Source organism: Prinia subflava, chromosome 13 (assembly GCF_021018805.1).
Source record: "Prinia subflava isolate CZ2003 ecotype Zambia chromosome 13, Cam_Psub_1.2, whole genome shotgun sequence".
NCBI lineage: Eukaryota > Metazoa > Chordata > Aves > Passeriformes > Cisticolidae > Prinia > Prinia subflava.
Genome location: NC_086259.1, coordinates 15,106,714 through 15,129,148, shown reverse-complemented (window position 1 = coordinate 15,129,148; position 22,435 = coordinate 15,106,714). Strand labels below are relative to the sequence as shown.

Here is a 22,435-nt window from a genome sequence, read left to right as displayed (position 1 = left end):
AGAACAAGGCACCCTGTGTTCCCAGCCAGGCCCTTGTCACTGCCATGGGAGCCGCTGAAAGGCCGCTCTGTCCACTGGTGGGGGTGGGCGGGCTGCTTTAGCTGACCCCCCTAAAGTGGCAGCCCCAGGGCAGGGACTGCTGCAGGGACATCACTGGCCACGCTGGCCCCTTCCCTGCATCCCCTAGCATGGCACCCTGTCCCCTGGGGGTGCCATGCAGGACGAGCCCCATTACCATGAAATTTGCCCGGTCCCTCCCAGGGCAGCCCCGCAGCAGGAAGGACGATGGCACCACAGCTCTCCACACACCCGACCCGTTTAATGGACATACAAGGCGGCCGTGCCCGCTGCCCTGCCCACAGGGCCCTGTGTGCCAGGGCTTCGTCCCACAGTGGCAGCAGCAGCAGGGTTGCAGAAATGGCATCTCCCAACTCTTAGGCACCACATCCCTGTATCCCCGTGGTTCAACAGGATAATAGCCATGAAACATAGCCATGAGCTCAGCCCTCCCTTCCCCACCACTGCAGGTGCCAGCGGCTGAGACCTGCCAGCCCGCAGCACTTGTGAACAGCCCCCACTCACCAGCCAAGCTGCAGCGAGCTCACACAGGAGGAAAGGACCCTGCAGGGACCCATGGCAGATGCAGGCACGTGATGGGTGGCAGCCTGAGGGGTGGCTAGGGGGACGCAGAGGCACTAGACAGCAGGCGGGGCATGGATGCCCTCCAGCCCCCCCATGACCATCCCCGGTCCCAGCCCGGCTGCTCTGGACGGGCTGGGGGGGTTGGGCATCCGCCCTTTTCTGAGGCTGGAGCCATCAAGCAACAATGGGGTAGAGGGGCTGAGGCTGTAGTGTCAGGGGGAGGGGGTGTCAGGTTCATCTTAGCACCATGGTGGCAGGGGCATTTGGGGGAGGGAGCCAGGGTCAGACCCACTCCTGCAAGGAGCGCTTGCAGTACATGAGCATTCGGGGTGCGCCCTTCCTCTGCATCTGGACGATGACGTAGATGAGGCCCAGGATGCAGAGCAGCAGCACCAGCAGCACCAGAACCATGACCACGCTCATGGTGCGTGTGTACTCATCAATCTGCACCACCACGTCCACGTCCCTGCCTGGCTGGCCGTCTCCCTCGTTGTAATCCTCATCTTCCTCTTCCTCCTCCTCCTCCTCACCTTCAGTCCCCCCATCACCATCAGGGTTGAAGGGGGGTCGGTCCACATCGGGCCAGCGGGGATTGGGGTCTGGGACCAGCTCCGTGTGACAGCCCATGAAGTCCCGTAGGATGGATTTGGGATAGCCTGGCTCCGTCTTGAGACGCTCATTGTCGAACTTCCAGTACTTAGTGCCTCTGTAGAAGTAGGTGGAGGCTGGGGGAAAGAAGATGAAGACAAGGGATAAGTTGGTGGGCACAGGACACTGCAGAACCTGGGCATCCCTGCAGATGTTCAAGACAGCAGGTTTTGCTCCAGGACTGGTGAAACCCTTCAGAAAGGGATTCACTGCTGACACTCTCAGATTCACTCCCAGACACTCTCTCCAAGTCCATCCCATATGTGGCCAGGCTATCAGAAGGATAATCTCATCCCCAAGATCCACCCCCACCACCACCACCCCATCCCTCTCCTCCTCTACTTACAGGCATCCGGGCTGAGGAAGGCTCCCTTGGGTGAGGGAGGGATGCCCACCCAGACAGAGATGGGCTTTGGGTACCCAGGGTCCACCGAGCGTGTGTCCTCGTTAAAGCGCCAGTATCTGGGGAGAGAGGTGGGGAGCAGGTGAGGAGCACAGGGGTCCCCACTGCCCAACACTGTCCCCCTGACAGGGGCCAGGAGGCAGCAGAGCAGGCAGCAGAACCCCACAGACACTCACCTGTCCCCACGGAAGAAGAAGGTGTGTCCCGTGGGCTCCCACCAGACAGCCGTGTCAATGCTGTCGTAGGGGATGCCCTGCCCATAGGTGACCAGGGGCTGTGGGTACCCAGGCTCCAGGTTGGCTTCTCGGAAGAGCCAGTACCGGTCACCTGGAGGGGAAAGAGTTGGAGAAGGGGGATGAGAAGGTCCTGCTCAGCTGCTGTGGCAGGTGCACAAATGGACAGGGATAGTGGTAGATGCCTGTGGCCACCCTGCGCCATTGGGATCACACAGAAGCTCTGGCTGGGGAGGTGGGTCAGGATGGGATGAAGCTCTCAGCAGCTCTGTGGGGTGCACTGGGGTCTCACTTCCACCTCAGCCCTCCCATCCAGCTTCCCTGCTCACCTTTAAAGAAGACGAATTTCCCGTCATGCCTCTCATAGGCAGCATCGATGTCCCCAGGGAGGCCCCGCCAGAAGTGCCCGATGGGCATGGGGTAGTTGTCCAGCACTCGGTTGTGCCGGACCCTCCAGAACCACTTGCCCTGGAAAGAAACAGGATGTTGGCAGAGCACTGGCAGGACACAGGGACACAGTCACCTTGCTGAGAGATCCTCCCACCTGCAGACCCAAGGAAGGGGCAGGACAGGGTCCTGGCAGGTACCTTGAACACAAACATCTCCCCACGCAGCACCGCCACCGTGTCGAAGTCCCCGTCGCAGATGTCAGGGCCGTACTGGTCAGGTCGGTCTGGGCTGCCAGGTTTGGGTGGTCGCTCTGGTTTCCCCGGAGGGGGAGGTTTGGGGGGCCTCTGGTCTGGCCTGCCAGGTCTCCGGGGTGTCACGGTGGGCAAAGGCTTGGTGGGCTGAGGGTGCCCATCTGCGGTACCTGGATGGGGCAGGTGAGAGAAGGGATGTGGTGATGCAGACCAGTGGCACCTGTACCTCAGTTTCCCCACACAAATGCCCAGAATCCTCTGGGATGACCCCCCAACCAGCTCCTCACCGTAGAGCTGCTGGATGCCCTTGAGATCATCCTCAGGCAGCTGGAAGTTCTCCGTGTCCATCCACTGGTAGAAGGGGGCCATGATAGCGCTGGGGTTGCTGGAGTGCTCCAAGCCCAGCGAGTGCCCCAGCTCATGCACAGCCACCAGGAAAAGGTTGTTCCCTGCATGGAGAGGCACCATCAGCAAGAGGAGGTGGAGGACATGACACAGGATGTGGACTCTGGACCCAGCACCCTGCAACAGGGGTGCTCCAGTGGGATCGGCCTGCCTCACCCATGGTGGACCTGTTCTCCCTGCCACTCCTGTCCACACCAGCACAGCCCCCCACCTCCAGCCCAAAAGGCCACCAGACTCCTCTGGTCACCTTTACCACCTCAACTCACCAGACACATCTGCATTCTCCAGTGTCCAGGGCTCATCCGAATCGAAATGCGTGTCTCCCCCCATGCCAGGGCCAGGAAAATAGGCATGAGCCAAAAATCCCCCAAGGCCATCAAAGGGAGAGCTGTCTCCATGGAATCCAGAGGCAAAGAGCACCATGATGTCAGCCTCCTTCTTCCTCTTCTGCCGGATGTCCTCGTAGGCCACCTCCCGGAAAACCAGCGGCGTGGCTTGCTCCCACACCCGGAAAGCTCGTCGGACAGCCTCGTACGAGTGGTACCGACCCAGCTTCTCCGTGTAGTTCTGGATGCTGGGGATACAGAATTCACTAGGGAAGGCCTGGAGCAGCACTCGTTCCCTGAGGGGATCCAGGGCTCTACACGGGCTGCGGGGTGGGAATCCCTGGCAGTGCTGGGTACCTGAAGGTGAGCTGGCTCTGGCTCCAACGCCGCCCTGTCAGCGCGTACCGCTTCCGACGCATGTTGGACTTCGTCCGTGCTCCAAACTGATCCGGGACCCCACAGCGGGGACGCTTCATCCACCTGCCAGGAGGACACCAAGCCAGGGCTCAGCTCACCACATCCAAGGTCCCTGAGGGGTTAACAGCACCCACAGACAGCAGGGATGATATCCTGGCTGCAGAGGTGCAGCTGCCAAAAGGGGAGAAGCAGCTCCCAAGGGCGACCCACTTTTCCAGGTGCTGGCAGAGCCCTGGGGCTGTCATAAAACCACAGAGCCTGGGAGTGGAGCTGCCATCTGCCTGAGCACGGGGACAATGGAGAAACTCACGCCTTGGTCTCCTCATCCAGGACGCCGGTGACGGTGATGCCATAGAACTTCTGCATCTCAGCGAGCGCGGCGGAGAAGGTCTGAGCGGAGCGCATGGTGGACATCCGGCGGCTGGGCTGCGGCAGGTACCCATAGAGCCGCAGCCATGCCTGCGCCGGGAGAGCCGCGTCAGCCCCGCAGGGAGTACCCACGGCGGCACCTGGAGCTCCCCAACACCCCGGGGGCAAGGATCTGTCCCCCTGCCTGACTGTACCCCAGCCCTGTGTCCCTTCACAGGGGTCAGTGCCAGCTGCCAGTGGCAGATGCCATCCCCGAGCAGGCAGTGGTGCAGCAGCAGGGCACAGGGGCCCTGCCCTGCCCAGTGGGGACCCGGTGATCTCGGGGGGCTGCTGCCGGATGCCCTGACTCCAGGGACAAGGCAGCTGGCAGGGGGCCAGGCTGCCTGTCCCCATCCTCCTCCAGAGGCGTCCCCTGGGAGCTGCTGAGGGATGTGAAGCCTGGGACCCCCACCCCAGCCTGCAGCCACAAAGGGGCTTCTGTCCTGCGGGGCTGCAGCCCCAGGGCGGGGGCAGGAGGGTGCTGGGGCGCGCCGGGGCTCTTCCTTCCTACCCCAGCCTCCGCCCCCTCTTGTCTGCTTTAATTGCATTTTATTTTTATCTTAATTATTACTCTTTTGTAACTTTCTTTTTTCCTCTTATTCTTCTTTTTTATTTTCCAAATTAAGGGGGGTTTCCTTTTAATCTTTAAAACTTTTCTTCTAAATTCTTTCCAATTCTTTTTCCTTTTCCAAGTCTTATTCCTCTTCCAAGTCTTTTTTTTCCAAATCTTATTCCTCTTCCAAGACTTTTTCCTTTTCCAAGTCTTCTTCTCCAGGTTCTCCTATCCCAATTCTTTCCCCATTTTTTTTTTTCAAAAATGGCTTAACAATAATTTCTAACAACATTAAATCTATTCTCCTAACCCCACTCCCCCTCCCCCGGCGGGGCGGTGGAACAGATCCTTTATCAAAAGCCCTTTCACCCCCTCCCCCGCCGGACACAAAGCGCTTCCTCCCCACGCCCCGCGCCCGCTGCCCGCCACCCCCCGGGGGCGACCCGGACCCCCCCCGCTCCCCGCCCCGCCTGCACCTGCAGCGGTGCGCCGGGCCCGCAGGTGCCGGTGCGGCGGGGGCTGCCCGAGCCCCGCGCCCAGGCTCACCTCGGCGTTGATCTCCTCGCCCGCCGCCGCCGCCAGCAGCGCCAGCAGCACCAGCAGCAGCGGCTGCAGGCGCCCGCCCGCCCGCCAGGGGGCACCGCCCCCTCCTGCCATTCCGCGCCGCCGCCGGGTCGCGGCTGCCCCCGGCCGCGCCGGGCCGGGCCGGGCCGAGCGCGGCGGTGTCGGAGCTACGCCGCGCTCATGGCCCGGGGCCGAGCGGCCGCGGGGGGCTGCGCACGGTGCATGGGCGGCGCTGCCAGGCGCGGCCCTTCGCCTCCCGGCCCGCCTTTTGTGCGTGAGGTCAGGACGGCGGCGCGGGGCACATGGGCGGCCGGCGCGGCGCGGCGGGGCCCGGCTGCGCTCGGCTGCCCTGCCGCGCTCTGCCCGCTGCCGGGAGCACCGGAGCGGCTGGCGGAAGGCGGGCGCGGCGGCGGCGGCGGCGGCGGCGGGAGCGGTGGGAGCGGGCGGGGCGGGCCGGGGCCGGGCACGGGCGGGGCCTCGGCCGGGCAGGGGCGGGGCCGCAGGGGCGGGGCCGCCCCCCCGCACGTGTGTGCGCGGTGCGGCCGCGGGCAAAGCCCCCCGCCCCGGGCCGCTCCGCTCCGGGCCCCGCCGGCAGCCCCCACGTCCCCCGACTTTACCCCCACAGCCATTGTTCCCTGCCCCGGGGGTCTCTGACACCCGGCGTTACACAACTGGGTGCCGTGCCAGGCCCGGCCGGGGCTGGTGGTTGAGCATTAACCTGAGAGAAACCGGTTTCACTGAAGTCCCCAGGGGCTAAATATATCTCTACCTTTGTTTGTTTTTCCTTCCCCCAAAAGAAACTTATCTTGCAGATCCCCATCCCGGAAACTAACTGGCTAAAGATTTATCGGATTTTTTGTTAAGGACTTCAAAAGGCTGCTGGCAGCAGCAACTGGCTGTGATGCTCCCAGGGACACAAATCCCAACTGTATGGAGATGCTCCCACAGACAAAGGCGTTCTCGTGTGCCAGGACAGGCAGCACAGAGCTCACAGGAGCACTTACAGACGTTGGCCTCACGTGAAGCCTGCAGGAGCTGTGCGTGTCTAAAAGGAAACAGCTGAAATACACCACAGACACAATTTTATGACATGGGGAGACAGATTTTTACTGCTCAGAAGTCCTGGACAGACATGGAATAAAAGACTCAGGGCATCACATCAGCATCCTGTTCCAACTACCTGAGACCAACTCGCAGGAGGAAAAGGATTAAAAAGGAGCTTCTCCCAAGGGACAATGGCCAGCCTGCAATCCCTGGGCCATCATCCACCTGGGGTGCTGATCCCACAGGGAAAAAGTGTGCAGCCTGGGCAGGAGCCACCACCCCTTGACTCACCAGTGGGCACTGCCCTCCCAGCTCAGGCAAACACTGACAGTGTCTGTTCCAGGGCTCACCCACACCTGGCAGCAAGCACTTGTTGTTTGGCAAAAGGATCAGACACTGAAATGTCTCTACACAGGCAGCAGCAGTGTGAGAGGGACACACCATGACTCAGGATCTGTCCGAGCTGGCTTACAGTAGGAAAACACTCAGGGAAGAGGATCCAGCTCCATGTCCTTGCCTCGTGCGACTCAAAACATGCCCAGAGCCTCCCAACAATCTGGTAGTGCTACTTCCCACTGTGTGAGACATTCTCCCTTTTAGTAGCAGCTTCCCACGCTACCTTCTTCCTCCTTCCCATAAGGCATCTATGGCTTTTGAAGATTTTTTTTTTCTTTTTTTTTTTTAAATCAGCAGAACTAGAGACCGTGGGATGTCTGGAATCGCCGGTGCTGACTGCAGCACATCCAGCAGCGAGGATGAAATCTGCTACAAACACAGTTTTCTTCAGCCAGCAGCTCTGGAAGTGGCTCAACTTGAGGCCACAAACACCGCAGAGACGCTGAGCAGGCAAGAAGGGCGTGGAGGTGCGTGACAGCCCACGTACCCAGAGCTGTGCTACACAAGAATCCTTAGTCCAGCATCAGGCTCCTCGAGGCTCCAAAATGCACAGCCCCACTCGCCTCTACCTCAAGGGAAAGGAGAAGTACTTGTTCCCTGATTTGCAGCGGATTTGCTCCCACTGGATACGCAGCAGGAATGCTGACTCCTCAAACCCGTCCACAATGTCCTAAAAAACAGAGGCAGGAGTCAGTACCAGGAGGGGGATCTGCCAGAGGATGGAATCGGCAGCTCCCTCTCTGAAGCAAGTCACAGATGAAGCTATTTGCAGCTGGAAGCCTCTGACTTCCCTTGGGAGGGTGATTTAACTCATGTTCCCCCAAAAGCTCCTCAGCCCAGTGAGGTCTGTCCTGCTGGGTGAAGAGAATTTCCCACTCTCCACCCCTGGCAGGGAGATGTGGCTGGGCTCCAGCTCTGCCGTCCCCCTGCTCTCCACACCACCCAGGGACACACCTGGAGCTCCCGCAGACACTGCCCTTCCAGCCTGCCAGACAGGTCCCCGACGCACCAGGCCAAGCTGATGTGGAACGAAGGGTCCTGAAGACAGAACAGGGATAGGAATGAGAGGGCTAAAGGAGGCTTTGCTCGATGCACACAGCCACAGTGGGAGATCTGGCATGATGCTGCTGCCCTGTCTGGGATCACAGAGGCTGGAAGATCCCAAAGCTGGGAGTCCCCTCTGCCAACTCAACACCTGCAGAGCTGATATGGACAGTGCTGGAGGCAAGAGGAGTCCTGGGCTCCCCAGCCCAGCCCTTTTGGACACCAGTGGGCAAGGCTGCCTGGTTCCCAGCCTGCCTGTGCTCAACTCTGCAGCTGTGGAGAATCTCTCAGCACTGGTCCTGGAGCAGGTACATGGGTCACTTCTGAATAACCCACATGAGCTCCCTGCTCGGCTCTGGAGGCAGACAAACTGGGGGCTGGCCCTTCAAAATCCCAAACCTGTTCCCAAAGCTAGTGCTAAGCAAAAAGGCTGGACTAATGTGCAAGAAAGCTGCCTCAAGGCAAAGACACAAGGATTGTCCTCATTCCCACAGTGCCCGTTCTATCCTAGGACAACCCTGCTTCCATACACAGCAGGGCAGCCACTGCAACTGGCTCCTGTTTATTTGAGTGAACATCTCACAGGGAACCAGCCAGCATGTCTAGACTGGCAGGGAAGTAAGCAGGAAACGCCTCACCTTGTAGAATGTGGGAAGGTCAAATTCCTGTAGAACTCTGTCCACCTCCGAGACCAGCTCCAGCAGCTGGAAATGCCCAGCTGAGACCTCCAAGCCAATAAAGGTCCTAAAGAAAGGCAAGGAGAGACACAAGGAGAGACAGCAAGCACCCTTTCATGCTGCAAAAAGCACAGCTGTAAGAATACTTAGCCCTGCATTCCTACTGGGCAAGTTCCCTACTCCCTAACACAAGAATATCTGAGGAATGCCAAGTTTAAGCATCCAGGGATGATGATTGTATTCTGAAGAAGAACGAAGATGTGGTAGCAGGAAGAAGCAGGACTGGATGATAAACCATGTAGATTTATTAGATTAACCCAGTACCTTTTGGGACATGAAAATTAATTTTCCAGGCAAAGGATGCACTGGATGGGAATTTCAGCAGAGTGCCATGCTCATGCAAGAGATGCATTAAAAAAGTGGAAGCTGCTGGAGAAGTTTTACAGTGTAAGAGGAAGCAGGGAATGGAAAGTACCAAGCTGGAGAGATGTGACACAGAAGTCAGCACCTCCTCCAGGACTGTTGGGGTGACACCTTCTAGAGTCATTTGGAGTCATCATTTCTTCCCCTCCAGGAGGAAAGCAGAAGACTCAAGTGTCACGCAAGGTTCCATATCCACTTTTTCCTACCCACGACTATCTTGGGCTGCCTTTCCCGCCAGATTCAGTAACTTTTTGCAATTTTAATCACCTTTGCTTTGACATTCAAAAAACCTTAATTGCATTCCGTTGGAATCAGGCTTCTGAGCTGACGCCCAGGAGAATTAGCACCATCTCAGCTATTTCTCTCCAGCTCTTGGAAGACCTGCACTAAAATTTCACTACTGGCACTGCTGCCAAAAGAGGTGGTTCCACTCAGCTCCCCCAGGCTGTGCTCGCTGGCTAATGACACCAAAGGCTTGCAGAGAATCAGCGCCAAAGCTAAAACTTTGTACAGATGGCTGGGGAAAGGTGTGAAATGTCTGGAGATGATCTGGAGGTGATCACATACTGTGTTGTCACACAGCCCAACTGTGGGACAGGCAGGGTGACGCTTCCCATCCACCTAGCACCTTGCTCAGACTTCTCCTGGGGCAGGCAGGCTGCTCCACTGTGCACTCACCTGGTTTTGTTCTGGTTGGTGTAAACCTTCACTTGGTCAGCCACGCAGAAGAATCTGAAATAAGAAAGATCCTATTTCAGCTGCAGGAATAAAAAAAAAAAGGGGGAAGATGAGGAGGGGCCAGGATTGTTACCAAGCAAATGTATACAGGAAAATGTATGCTGCAATCAGACCGAATTGGTGCAGCCAGACCCTTTGGGGGCTTAAATTAATTAATTCCCCTCCCATTTCCAGCTCTCCAAAGCCTGGAGAGTGACAGAACCCCTGAGGCAGCTGATGCTCAGCTGGTGTCTGAGCCAGATGTAAGCAACAAAGCTATCCATGGTTTAGGGGATGGCACAGCTCTGGCCTGATCCTGGAAAGCCAAAACCTGATGTGTCTGGTGCCAGATCTGAGGCAGTGAGGAAAAAACCCCAGGGCTTTAATGTTCTGCCAGCACCAGCTGCCAGGGACACCCTTAGGGCGTGGATGCTGGCAAAACACGGATCCCGAGGGCAGAGCAGGGGTGTGAGGAGCGCTCGACGGGCGCCGCCAAACCCACCTGTGGAAGGCGGCCAGGCGCTCCCTGAGGGAGCGAACGAAGGGCTCTATCCAGTGGTAGCGCAGCACCACGCACTGCGACAGGCTCAGGTGGAACTCCTCCATGGGAGCCAGCGACGGCACGTAGGTGCGGGCACGGGACACCAGCAGCTCCAGCAGCTCCAGGAATTCCTCCTGGGCCATGTCTGCGGGGCAGCGCCGTCAGGGCCGCCAGAGGAGCGCCGGCCGCGGGTCCCCGCCGGGACCCTGAGGCGCAGCGGCTGAGTTCCGTCCGGCCATACCCCGCATCCCTCCCGGTGCCGGTCCCGTCCCGATCGCGGCCCGGTACCTACAGGGCAGGTAGACGTGCGTGGCCCAGTTGCCCCGCTCGTGGGGGAAGCCGCGCACGCGGCCGCCGTGCCGGGAGCTGTCATCGCTCACCGCCTCCTCCGGGTCCGGGTCTCCCGGCAGGCCGGCGGGCACGGGCAGGCGGGGACGGCCGGAGCTGCGGGACCGGAGCGCGGTGAGAACGAGGAAGAGGAGGAGGAAGGCCGCGCGCTCCCGCCGCCTCCCGCGCGCTCCCGCCGCCACCACCCCAGCGCACCCACCTGGCCCCGGGAGACCCCTGCGCGCCGCCGCCCCGGCTCCCCCGTTCCTCCTCCCGCTCCTGCTCCTCCTCGGAGCTGCTGTACCCCACCAGCGCGGCGCTCATGGCCGCGGCCCCCGCCGGGCCGGCCCGCTCCCCGGTGGCGGCGGCCGCGCAGTTGCCGGCGCGGCCCGGCAGGGGGCAGCACCCGCCGCGCCCGCCCCGCCTCCTCCGCCGCCGCCGCGGCCGCCCCGGCCCGGCCCGCTCCGCTGCCTCCGCTGCGCTCCCGCCCGCCGCTCGCTCCCTTCCCTCCCTCCCTCCCTTCTTCCCGGCTCCCGCCTCCACGCCAGCGCGGGGCTCGGGCGCAGCGCGCAGGCCGCGGCCCTGCCGCCGGCGAGGCCTCCTCCCGCCGCAGGTGAGCGGCCCGGCCGCCGCCGCCGCCCTTTGTGTGCGCCTCGCCGGGGCGGGGGCGGCCCCGGGCGGGCAGCGACCCCCGACACCCGAGCCCACCGCGGGGCTTCCCGGCGCGGCGGCGGTGAAGGCCTCCGGGCGCCGTCCCCGCGCTGCCAGCGGGGCCGCCCGATGGGGAGCGGCGAGCGGCGGGCCGGGCCTGGCCGCGGGCTGCGGCGGCGGCGGCTGCTGGTGGCCTGCGAGCTCCCCGGCCGGCCCCGCGCCCCGCGGCCCTGAGGCGGCCCGGGCCCGGCGGCAGCGGGCCGGGCCATGCCGAGCAGGCCGCCTCGCCAGTTTGAAAGTACCTCTGCGCTCCCGACCGCGCTCCCTAAATGGTTGTCGCTTCCCACCTCCCACGGAGGGATGAGTTAGGCTGGAGCTGGCGCCGATGCGGGTCCCCGCGCAGAGCCCTCGGTAAGCCAAGGTTGGTATCGCTCTTCCCTGCCAGGGGCACGGTCTTCCCTCCCCGTTAGGCCGGGATGCGTCGCCGGTGGGTTCATCCTGCGAACCGGTGGGTTCGCGGTGTATGCGGGGGAAGGTGGCGCCAGGGCCGGGCTAAGTTTGGTGTCCCGCCGAGCTCGGGTGCAGGTACCATCACTGCCAGCCCTCGCTGCTTCGTCAAGGTGAGCTCTCTAGGAGGAGGAGGGCATCCTGCATGCCGGCAGGGCTCTGATGGGGCCTTTGGGGGCTTTACTGCCCGAAACTGTGCTGGAGCACAAAATAATGAAGTGTCTCGACAGTCAGAGGTGGGTCTGCCTCAGCTGTGGGGCTCAATCCAGTCTCAACTGAGTGCCGGTGCAGGTGGGGATGCTGTTAAGTGAGATTCTCTGGTGCTCTTTATTGGTTAGATTTAGACATTAAAAAAATTCTCGTGGTAGACCAAGGATTTCCTTACCCTGGGGGCAGGTAGTTTGAGACAGACACGACAGTGCTCTTATGGGGCTGAGGGCTTGAGGCCCAGGAATGTTGGTGGCTGCTGCTCACCAGGGCTTGCACCTTCTCATCTCTTGAGATGTGAAGCAGACTGCTGCTGTCTGCTTCTCTCTGGTGGGTCTTATTCTTCTCTAAGTTGGTGCCACGTTTTATTTGACTTCTCTAGAAAGATTGGAACTTTTCAGTGAGCACAAGCCTGATGATGCTCTGTAACAAGGGCAGGCTGCAGCCCTGGCATAGGTTGTTTGCCTTCAGTGTACTTTTATTCCATGCTTTGGTAGGAGGTTCAGCTAAGCTACTGCTTTAACTCTTCTTTTATCTTCACAGAGTGATCCCTGTGGGTTCTGTGTTCTGTCTGAGGATAGAGTAACACTGAGGGCAAATCTTCTCCTGAGTTCTCTGGCTCTTCCAGTCTACAAGTGCTGCCCAGAGAGGGGGAAATGCTTTGCATACATCTCTTGGGTAATGGGCTCGATATCCAGGCTGCACGAGGAGCAGAACCTGAGAGCTGTTTCAGCTGGGGTGGGATCATGTTAGGATCTGCATTGACACCTGTAAAATCTAACCCAGTGGCTTCTTGATTGCACCGTGTTTGGGGAACAGCGTGTGCAGAGAAACCAGTATTCTGGGACAGTGCTGGAGATCCAGTGACCCACTCAAGGCTGAGCTGAGCAGGCCCTGGGCAGTTGTGCTGCCTCTCATGAGAGCACGACACCCAAACATGTGCCTAGCAGTGTCTGGGCAGAGCCCAGCCCTCTCCAGGGTGAGAACTCCTAGTCCCAGGCCCTTTGCACAGGAGCAGGTGGGGCTCCAGTTCCACACTGGCCTCCTGGTAGCTGCTCAGGGCTGCAAGAGAGTTTTCAAAGAGAGCCATGGGAGAAAGTTGGTAGAGAATTGCCCACATTTCTTCTAAGACCTGACATGAGCTGTGTTCTTTCTTGCAGAGGGAGCTGATACCTGGGTTGCTTCCTGCGCCCTTCCCAAGTGTGAGCACATCGCAGCCAGCACGGAGAAGGGCCTCCTCTTGTCTTCAAGGCACTTGCCTCTGCCTCCTGTTCTTCTGTCCAAGAGAAGGAAAAGCCAGACTAAATCAGTCCGTAAAGAACTTGTGCTGGTCTAAGGAGGAGGCTCTGGAGTCTCTTCACCTTTCTTCTTCCCAGGATCCTGGCTGTGGGCTGGATTTTCTGGTCTCAGCTTCAGGGGATCAGTTTGAGGGAATCAGGATCTCAGAATCTTTTGGTTTTGCTTTCACTTGAACCCTTTCAGCCAGGAAGCTGAAGCTATCACTGCTAAAATCCCATTTTTTTTCCCAAGCATGTCAGAAAGCTGGCAGCAGCAACAGCAGCAACCACAGCAGCCGCCGCCACCGCAGCAGCACCACGCCGGGGCAGCCGCCCTCCCCGAGCACTCCATCCCTCCCAGCACTGCTGACAACCCCTTGGGCTGTGCCGTGTACGGCATCCTGCTCCAGCCGGACCCCGGGCTGCAGCACCACCAGCACGCCCCCATCCAGGCTGGAGAGCCATCCCACAAATGCGGTGTGTGCGGCCATGACCTCGCTCACCTCTCCAACCCCCACGAGCACCAGTGCTTGCCAGGCCATGACCGCTCTTTCCAGTGTACCCAGTGCCTGAAGATCTTCCACCAGGCCACCGACCTCCTCGAACACCAGTGTATCCAGGTGGAGCAGAAGCCCTTTGTGTGTGGGGTTTGCAAGATGGGCTTCTCCCTCCTGACCTCGCTGGCGCAGCACCACAATGTCCACAACGGCAACGCTATGAAGTGCTCTATCTGTGAGAAGACCTACAAGTCTCCCGAGGTAGAGCATTCGCAGCCTCTCGACCCCTCGGAGAAGCCCTATAGCTGCTCCATCTGTCAGAAAACCTTCAAGCACCTCTCGGAGCTGTCCCGGCATGAGCGCATCCACACGGGCGAGAAGCCGTACAAGTGCACGCTGTGCGACAAGAGCTTCAGCCAGTCCTCCCACCTGGTGCACCACAAACGCACGCACAGCTCGGAGCGGCCCTACAAGTGCACGGTGTGCGAGAAGACCTTCAAGCACCGCTCCCACCTGGTGCGCCACATGTACGCGCACTCGGGGGAGCACCTCTTCAAGTGCAACGTCTGCGAGCTGCACTTCAAGGAGTCCTCGGAGCTGCTGCAGCACCCCTGCACGCCCAGCGGGGAGCGGCCCTTCCGCTGCGGGGAGTGCCAGAAGGCCTTCAAGCGTCCGTCGGACCTGCGGCAGCACGAGCGCACGCACAGCGAGGAGCGCCCCTTCAAGTGTGACCTGTGCCAGATGAGCTTCAAGCAGCAGTACGCGCTCATGCGCCACCGCCGCACGCACAAGGCCGAGGAGCGCTTCAAGTGCAACCTGTGCGAGAAGGGCTTCGTGCAGCCCTCGCACCTGGTGTACCACCAGCACGTGCACGGCATAGAGAACCTCTTCAAGTGCAACGTGTGCCAGAAAGGCTTCAACCAGTCCTCGGAACTGCTGCGGCACAAGTGCGTGCAGAACGCGGAGCGGCCCTTCAAGTGCGCGGTGTGCAACAAGTCCTACAAGCGGGCCTCGGCTCTGCAGAAGCACCAGCTGGCCCACTGCGCCGAGAAGCCGCTCAAGTGCACGCTGTGCGAGAGACGTTTCTTCTCCTCCTCGGAGTTCGTGCAGCACCGCTGCGACCCGGCCCGCGAGAAGCCCCTCAAGTGCCCCGACTGTGAAAAGCGGTTCAAGTACGCCTCGGACCTGCAGCGCCACCGGCGCGTGCACACGGGCGAGAAGCCCTACAAGTGCTCCTCCTGCGAGAAGGCCTTCAAGCAGCGCGAGCACCTCAACAAGCACCACAGCGTGCACGCCCGCGAGCAGCAGTACAAGTGCATGTGGTGCGGGGAGCGGTTCCTGGACTTGGGGCTGCTGCAGGAGCACAGCGTGCAGCACACGGCCGAGGGTGCCTACCAGGTGGCTGCCTGCTTGCCGTGAGCCTCCTGCCCCGCGGCGCCTGTCAGCTCGCGTGGGATGCTCCCGAGCCTCAGCCTTCCCTTCCCTCTCGTCAGTCGTTGGCAACCTCCAGGGAGTGTGGGGGAAAGGGGGTACGGTGTGTGGGCAGGTGAACTCTCCTCTGGCCTCGGTGGTTGATATGCCACCTGTATCGAAGTAGCAACAGACGACGTGAACATCTCAAGGGGTGGAAAGGAAAGGAGGGAGGTGGAGAGAGGAAACTATGCCTGTAGATGCCTGGTGTTCCCTGGACTGTAGTTCATGCTGTACCTGCAGTTCCAGTCCTGGGAGCTCAGCTGTCTGTTGCAGGCACCAGGTCTTTGTGTGCAGCCTTTTTCCCCTGCCCTGCCTGGCAGGGTTGGTGGGGAGGGTTGGGTGACTCTCCTCCTGGAGAGGTTCAGGAGCAAGGCAGAGACAGCCCTCCCTTCTCCCAGGGCGTGCTGCTGCTTGGCACAGAGATAGCAAGTTTCTGCTGCTGGGGTCTCCCAGCTTGGTCCAGGCTCAGTTGAGGGCACCATTTCAGATCATTAGTGTTGATTGGGTGCCCCAACCTCCCCTGCTCTCCCTCCTCCTAGAGTGTTGAAAGGGAAAAGCCATGGGGCTTCACAGCTCCGAAAAGCACTTTGGCATTGCTGCTTTTGCAGTCGCTGGCTGTCACACTCTGCAAGGGTTCTGAGTGACCCTGCCTGCCCCCATCCCTGCAGCTGCACAGGGAACTGTAGGAAGCACAGTGCTGCTCCCAGAAAGCATGGCAGGGAGCACTGGGACAGTCTGCCTGGGAGGAGGTCATGGATTCTCCCTCTCTGGAGACATTCAAAACCCACCTGGACGTATTTCTGTGTAACCTGCTTTAGGTGACCCTAACCTAGCAGGGGGTTGGACTAGGTGATCTCCAAAGGTCCCTCCAACCCTAACAGTTCCATGATTCTGTTACAGCATTCATACCCTGCTCCCGACCAAAAGCCTGGCATTCAAGAGCTGCTTCCCAAGGGACCCTGCCCTCCTGCCCAGCCTTGCTCCAGCCCCTGAGCACCCCTTGGGCTGATAGTTGTACCTCCAGCAGGGTCAGGCAAAGGGCTGTCACAGCTCCAACACTAACGGGTGAGATGAGCACTACAGTAATTAAAACTGCAGAGGTGTTGCCATGGCCAGCAGTAACCCATGGCACGTGCAACAGGCTTGATGTCTGATGTGCTGGAGGAACCAGAGAAAGCCAGGAGAATCCTTTCTGGACTGCAGGCTGGGCTCCATGGGGAGGGCAAAGTTAGCAGTGGGTAAAGGAGAAGTCTATTTTTTCCCCTCTTGCAGTAGTCCTGTTTTACCCCTTTGCCCTTTCCTTACCTCGTCTGTATTTTTCAGGTTTTGCACACTTCTTGTAAACATCACTTAAAAATAAATCTCCCCTAGCAAGGTTGATGCAGCCTCAGGTGTTTTCCTCTGCAGGAGTTTGCTGGCTTCTCATGTCCAAGAGATCCATTATATGTCAGATAGATGCCTTGAAGGTTGAAGATGTGCCTGCTAGATTGTCCCCCAGCCTTCCCCTCTCCATCTTTGGAGATATTAAGATGTTAAGTATCCATCTATGGAGATGGTCAGTCCCTGACTGGATGTGGTCCTGGACAATCTGCTGTAGCTGACCCTGTGCAAGCAAGGAGTTGGACCTGATGGGCTTCAGAGGTCCCTGCCAGCCTTCTGTGGTGTTGGCTGGTGTTCTTGTGAGGTTGTAGTCAACAGCAGCCAGTAAGTTGCCCATGTGCTGCACAAGTGATTAGGACAAGGTTAATAACTGTTGTCCATGGCAAGTGTAGACACATTAACCTTGCAGAGGGTTGGACTGGGCCTGCATCTCTGTTGGGGGACACTTGTCTGAAAGGTGGAGAAAGGCTGTAGTCTTTCATTTCCATCATGGTGAGGGGGAACAGGGTGCATTGTCAGGGGCTGGGACAGTGCAGTGACAGGGTAGACCCTGGGGCTGAATCTTCATGTGTAACTTCAAGGAGATTAAAACAGACTCTGCTCTCTGCTGCCCAAGAAAGAGGGACCCATGATGGTTATCTTACTTTGTGCTGCCTCAAAGATGTAGAACTTCCTACCAAGTTTTCCATCTGTGTTTCTTTTTCCTCTTTTGTTGTTTTACCTTTTTTTTTAAGCAGTTTGTTAAAATTCATTAAAAATACTGTATAGTTTAACTTGATGTCATACTGGATCTTTAAAAAAAAAAAAGAGATGTGGTAACTTGGATTTTTAAAGAGCTTTTTAGTTCTAGGTAGCTGGTTTTTGCTGTTTAATATGTAGTAAGTTCAATGTATGCTTTACTGTAGGAGTAAAAGAGAGTCCAAACAAAGGAAGGCTAATCCTGTCTTTACAGAAGGGCTTGGTGGTGATGGAGGCTGCGAGTGTGGGACCAGATGAGGACTGTGTCACCCACCTGAACTTGCTCTGTTCCTGCCTTGGGCCATGGTTCCTCTGCTCTTGCCCAGCACAGCTGCCAGGGGTTCAGTGGGCACCCTGAGCCCTTGGGCACAGCACTGGCAGCCAGGATCAGTGCCCAGGGCTCAGAGCTTGCAGAGAGGCTCGTCTTCACTGGGAGGAGGGTGTGAGACAGTCAGCTGCAGCCTCCATGGGCTTTTGTGGCTGTGTTGTTTCTTTCTGGGGCAGCTGCTGGCTAGAGGAGGATTTGGAGAAATCATCAGCAGGCTGTGCCCTGCTCTCTTCCCTCCCAGGAGCCCGGGGGAGCTCCCTGGTCCTTGGAGCAGAGGAGGGTGGTGGTGAGCTCCAGGCACAGCTCCACACTGTGAGGGGCCATGGAGCTGCCAGGTCCTGTCCCCTTGGTACAGCTGGACATGGGGACTGTTGGGGGACGTTTCTGTTCTGCTGAGCAGCTGGGAAAGCCCTGGATGCCCTAGTGAGGAGCTATGGCTCTGCCTAGGATGTGACAATAGCCAAGCAGTGCCCTGGGCAGAGAGACTCATCAGGGCTGTGTGCAGCCCTGAGAGGGGCTGCAGTGGGGAGCATGGCAGGGATGAGCCCAGGTCCAGGTCATCAGCTGGGGAATAGGTGCCTCCAGGTTCAAAAATGTCATGGTGCAGGATTAGGAAGGACATCATTATTAGGACTGGCTGTGAGTCCATGGTGACTCAGTCTCTTGTTTCATTTGCTGCCCTGCAACAGCCCAAATCCAGCAGAAGCCTATGGAGAACATGCAGCTGGAGCTTGTGGGTAGAGGACCTGTGCAGGACGAGCACTGAGTGGCCACAGAGAGCTTTGGGTATATTTTTATAGGAGCATTTTCTAGTTGGAAGCAGCAGTGTTGCCTACAGGAGTAGGGGAAGCAGATCCATCTTTGTTGCTGTGCCTTTAGGTCGTGTTTTGTCCAGTGAGGTGGGAGGTGGTGGAAGTAGGAGGAGGCACAGGAGTGTCAGGAATGCTGTGCTGCATGGGGAGAGGGGCTGGCCTGGGAGCTGGGGCATCACACTGCAGGGCTCTCTGCTGACTGCTGGTGTTTCCTTTTCAAACCAAAGAGCAGCTGGGGCCAAAGCCCTTTGGGGAGTAAACCAGGTCTCTACTCTGTACCCGTTGCACTTCACTTCTGGTGTTTATTTCAAGCAACTTTCAGGCTCCTGCCTCTGCTTGGCCTCTTGTATTTCTCACTGCCCTGCAGCACCTGAAAGAGTTGCTGTGCTGGAGCTGGTGTGCCATAAGCCCCGTGGCAAGTGCTTGAGCAAGTTCTGGTAGCCAGACCAGCTGAGGATGCTGTGTGGGGCTGGTAGTGGTCCCTCCCAAAGGTGGTTCTCCTTGGCAGGCAGTCTGAGCATGAGATGCTGCTGAGTAGGTGGAGAGGAGGGTTAGGGTGGGCAGAGGTTGTGTGGGTGTTGTCCAGGACAAGTCCTGCTCTCTAGGGCTGCTGTTCCTCTGGCTTCCTGGGCCCAGGTAAAGGTAGTCTGTGACCTGGGCTTTTACTCATCTTCACTTCTCCTGACCCTACCAACAGGATGCCTTTAGCTGTCTCAGCCCCTTCCCTTCCACAGCTTATACTTTTTAAAAAAAGACATTTTCAGCTTCTTTTCTCTTTGTTCTGTTCTTTATTTGTAAGCAGTGGTTTGTTTTTTATTCCTTCTTCCATATTGACTGTGAAGTCTCTTCCTTTGTTTCCACCTCCCTCTGCTCCTCCCAGCCCCAAATTCCTTTCCCAGGGTGAGGCTGGATCCAGGTGATACCAAACCACTGATGCTGAGATCAGGTGTTTAGGAGCTGAATCTTGCTGGAATCCAGTGGGTGCTGCTGCTCCTTCCCCACAGCAGGCCATCCATTTTCCTGGGGCCAGATCCTGCCCATGTTCAAGTGAATCCAAGCCAGGACCAAGAGCCAGAACAGAGCTGTAGGAAATGGGGAGTGGGGTGGGAGCAGCCATGTCCATCTCCAAAGCTGGGGATGAAGTCAGTGAAGGACTGTCAGACGTTCCTGGGGAGATGTCACGGCACTGGGCTGAGCTCAGACAGCACAGCTGGTTCCCTGGGAGAGCTGTGGAGCAGCTGTGAGCATCAAGCAGGCTGGGTTAGCTCTGGCACGGACACCCTGGGACCATGGGGATGCTCAGGTGGCTGTGCCAGCTCCACGGTGAGCAGATGCCACCTCTGCAATCCGGGTGGGAAGATGTGCTCTGGTCTTGGGGCCCATGTGCTGGACTGGGGGACAAAGGGGGAAAGCATCCTCTGGCAGAGTTTTGGGACCATCTCTGGGCACTCAAGCCTGCCCTTGCAGGAAGAAAAGGAGGGAGGAGAACACTTTTTGCACTTCCTTTGGGTATTTACCATCAAGTTCAGGCTGCAGCAGGAGCCTGGCCATTAAAAAATAGGCAAAACCCTCTTGTTATACTTCAGAGTTTGACTCTTTCTCCATTGGGTGGTGAGTTCACCTGTGGGAACATTCCTGTGCATGCAGGTGAAATGCTGAGATTCAGTAAGGGCAGGGCAGTGATGTCTGGGGCTGGCAGCTCCCCCCAGGCCCAGTGAGCACCCAGCTTCTCCCCAGCTGCCCGGCTTCCTCTGCAGCCCCTCCTGCCTCTGACACTTCCTGGATGTGAAGATGCTGCTCCCGCAGCGTGTCTGGGATGCTCAGTGGGGAGAGCAGGACCACAGGCGGGAGCTGGACCGTGGGCTCGTTTCTGAGTGCCTCCAAGCGTGGATCTTCATGGGCAGTGAGATTCTTGGCTGCCTCCCAGCCTGTGGTCATGACTCCGGTAGAGTTCCCAGGGCTGTCGGAAGTCGCAGCCAGGGTTGCTGAGGTTTGTGTGGCTTGCAGTGCCTTTAACACTGCTCTCCATGTGTTTCTATGATACTCCATGTATGTGTGTATATATATTGTAATAACACATCCCGCTCTTCTGTGTGAGTGTCAAATGGTTTTGCTTTACTAATAAATTTATAGTTATTTATACCTTCCTGTGGGTGTGTAAGATTTCTGGAGTGGAGGCCATGTGCCAAGCACTGCCTCCTCATCTGTCTCTGTGCTCTGTCTGGCTCTGCTTGGTTTTGGGTTTGGTTTTTCTTTTTCCCACGTTTTCTTTCTTTCCCCTGAACTTTTTTGAAGTGGAATTGATGATTCATCTTCCAGGCTTCCTGATGACCAGAAGATGGAGGGTATGAGCAAGCTTCCAGGAGCAAAAGCAAAAACAAGCAGAGTATGCTGTGTGGTTTTGCCCCTTGCTAGAATTGAAATGATCCCAGCCCAGGGCAAAACTCCTCCCTGGGCAGGAGCAGGCAGGAGTCTCTTCCTGCCGGAAAGAAGCTGCTGTTCAGGGGGCAGAAGCTGCTGCATATTTTGCTCTGGGGATCCCAGCTCCACATACAACTCTTCATGCTTTTCCTGAGGGTTGGTTTTGCATCCCCCATCCTGTGATAGCAAGAGATGAGCCTGCTACAGGTGCTGGGGCCAGGCAGGATGGGTACTTGTCTACCAGGATGGAGACAGGACTCATGGAGCCAGGGAAGGAGGAACCGGGTCAGGGAGCTCCAACGCTGCTCCGGGGAGCTCTGGACACACAGAAACAGGCTGGACATGGAGCACAGAAGCCGTGCTGTACCTGGATTCCAGCGTGTCACTGTGGCCAAGATTAGGGGCAGTGGGAAAGGCTGGCAGTCGTGCAGGGCTGGAGGTAAACGGATCAAGCAGCAATTGGCAGGCTCAGCAAGGGGAGGCTTAGCTCAACCCAGCTCAGATTTGCTCTCGTTGCTCTGGAGCTGGGGCAGAGCTGTGGGTGGAGCACCCTTGGTACATCACCTTGTGTCACCCCACGGGGTTTCAGCAGCTCCATTGCTGCTCCTCTGCACATCCCTGCCCTCACCTGTGCATGGATGAGAGACTGCCTTCCCCACAGCGCTGCCGGTGAGTGCCTGGGGTAGCTTGGGTGGCTCCAGGGATTCTGAGGGTGCTCGAACCTGCTTGATTTGGAGGGGTTTTTGCAGCACCCTGCACCAAAGCCAGGCTGGCTGCTGGGAGCCTGGGCACTCAGGACAGCTGGGTGCCAGTAATCCCATTTGCAGGCAGCACAGGGCTAATCCTCGCAGAGCCCTGAGCGGATTGAGGTGGGTTTGGGGGGGTCAGTGGCTAGCTGCAGTGGCCAAGGGAGCCCACGCATCCCAGGGTGGCTTCCAGGGAGGCAGTGCTGAGCCTGCAGGGGTAAGTGGCAGCAATGGAGGTGAGGGACGCGGCTGGGATGTTTGCAGGGACACCTCTGCACTTCACAGGGGGGTTTGGTGATCCGAAACAGAGTTGGAGGATGAGCTGTGCCAGTCCATGGAGAGTGAGGCTGCGAGGGATGGGTAATGTGGAGGTTTGATCAGCTGCTGGGGGGGAAGGAAAGGCCACAGTGCTCCCTTCTCCAAGTGAGGCCGTGGGTCTGTGCCCTTCTTGCTCTTAGAGATGAGACTAAGGCCCTTTTCTGGCTGGCAAAAGAAACTGCCACAACAGGTGGTGGCACCGCTGGGTGCCTGCAATGCAGCAGGGTGCATAAGACTGCCAACTCTTTCATGTCATTGGAGGCAAATCCTTTGAAGGCATGTGTTGGGACATGAACTTCCTAATTAAAAAAAATCTGTTCAAATTACTGTTCAATTTCCCTCAAATGAAAAATGATGGGGAGAGTAGAGGACCCCGAGCAGAGCATCACAACTTCTGTGATCTATCTGCAGTGGCTTCCTAGTCAGGACATGTTGTGGAAATAAAACATCTGAATGAGGAGCTACCTTTAGGAAAAGCAAGTTCAACTGAGATGATGAGAATAAAATAAAGCGTTTTGTTTGCTCACAACAGCAGTGAGGGATGAGGAGCTGAGCCGGGTTTGCTCTGGCAGTGCTGCAGTGCCACGTTTCCTAAGCAGGACGTGCAAACGGAAGGACACCAAGGACCTTTTTGGGCTGCTCAGGAGACAGCGTGAAGAGCTGGTGCAGCT

The 22,435-nt window shown here is 58.1% G+C and overlaps 3 protein-coding genes across 6 annotated transcripts; 1 reads left to right on the top strand and 2 right to left on the bottom strand.

Moving 5' to 3' along the window:
• Nucleotides 1-300: 300 nt before the first annotated feature.
• On the bottom strand, nt 301-5,693 carry MMP15 (matrix metallopeptidase 15). Its single transcript, XM_063410340.1, has 10 exons — nt 5,223-5,693; nt 4,026-4,174; nt 3,656-3,778; nt 3,239-3,546; nt 2,855-3,016; nt 2,514-2,737; nt 2,256-2,394; nt 1,870-2,020; nt 1,637-1,752; nt 301-1,367 (listed from the first exon to the last, which is right to left on the bottom strand). The coding sequence occupies exons 1-10, from the start codon at nt 5,331-5,333 to the stop codon at nt 925-927; spliced, it is 1,926 nt and encodes a 641-aa protein (XP_063266410.1). The 5' UTR covers nt 5,334-5,693; the 3' UTR covers nt 301-924.
• Nucleotides 5,694-6,321: 628 nt separating this feature from the next.
• On the bottom strand, nt 6,322-10,866 carry USB1 (U6 snRNA biogenesis phosphodiesterase 1). Its single transcript, XM_063410347.1, has 7 exons — nt 10,630-10,866; nt 10,375-10,526; nt 10,044-10,227; nt 9,503-9,556; nt 8,363-8,468; nt 7,635-7,718; nt 6,322-7,350 (listed from the first exon to the last, which is right to left on the bottom strand). The coding sequence occupies exons 1-7, from the start codon at nt 10,731-10,733 to the stop codon at nt 7,246-7,248; spliced, it is 789 nt and encodes a 262-aa protein (XP_063266417.1). The 5' UTR covers nt 10,734-10,866; the 3' UTR covers nt 6,322-7,245.
• Nucleotides 10,867-11,332: 466 nt separating this feature from the next.
• ZNF319 (zinc finger protein 319) lies at nt 11,333-20,421 on the top strand. 4 transcript variants are annotated; one of them, XM_063410343.1, is made up of 3 exons: nt 11,359-11,481; nt 12,318-12,452; nt 12,935-20,421. In XM_063410343.1, the coding sequence occupies exon 3, from the start codon at nt 13,306-13,308 to the stop codon at nt 14,965-14,967; it is 1,662 nt and encodes a 553-aa protein (XP_063266413.1). In that variant the 5' UTR covers nt 11,359-11,481; nt 12,318-12,452; nt 12,935-13,305; the 3' UTR covers nt 14,968-20,421. The 4 variants fall into 4 exon arrangements, with proteins under 4 accessions (XP_063266414.1, XP_063266411.1, XP_063266413.1 ...); XM_063410344.1 differs by lacking the exon at nt 12,318-12,452 and having other exon boundaries at nt 11,333-11,471; XM_063410341.1 differs by lacking the exon at nt 12,318-12,452 and having other exon boundaries at nt 11,343-11,481.
• The last annotated feature ends 2,014 nt before the right edge of the window (nt 20,422-22,435 follow it).

What these genes read in the sequence shown, in the direction of transcription:
- MMP15 (XM_063410340.1), bottom strand. Translation starts at nt 5,333, where the DNA reads ATGGCAGGAGGGGGCGGTGCCCCCTGGCGGGCGGGCGGGCGCCTGCAG. An exon ending in GGAGAATGCAGATGTGTCTG is followed by an intron (nt 3,017 to 3,238) that starts GTGAGTTGAGGT and finishes CTCTCCATGCAG; the next exon opens with GGAACAACCTTTTCCTGGTG. An exon ending in CTTCCTCAGCCCGGATGCCT is followed by an intron (nt 1,368 to 1,636) that starts GTAAGTAGAGGA and finishes TCTTTCCCCCAG; the next exon opens with CCTCCACCTACTTCTACAGA.
- USB1 (XM_063410347.1), bottom strand. Translation starts at nt 10,733, where the DNA reads ATGAGCGCCGCGCTGGTGGGGTACAGCAGCTCCGAGGAGGAGCAGGAG. An exon ending in ACCAACCAGAACAAAACCAG is followed by an intron (nt 8,469 to 9,502) that starts GTGAGTGCACAG and finishes GCCTTTCTTTAG; the next exon opens with GACCTTTATTGGCTTGGAGG. An exon ending in ACCTTCCCACATTCTACAAG is followed by an intron (nt 7,719 to 8,362) that starts GTGAGGCGTTTC and finishes TTCTGTCTTCAG; the next exon opens with GACCCTTCGTTCCACATCAG.
- ZNF319 (XM_063410344.1), top strand. Translation starts at nt 13,306, where the DNA reads ATGTCAGAAAGCTGGCAGCAGCAACAGCAGCAACCACAGCAGCCGCCG.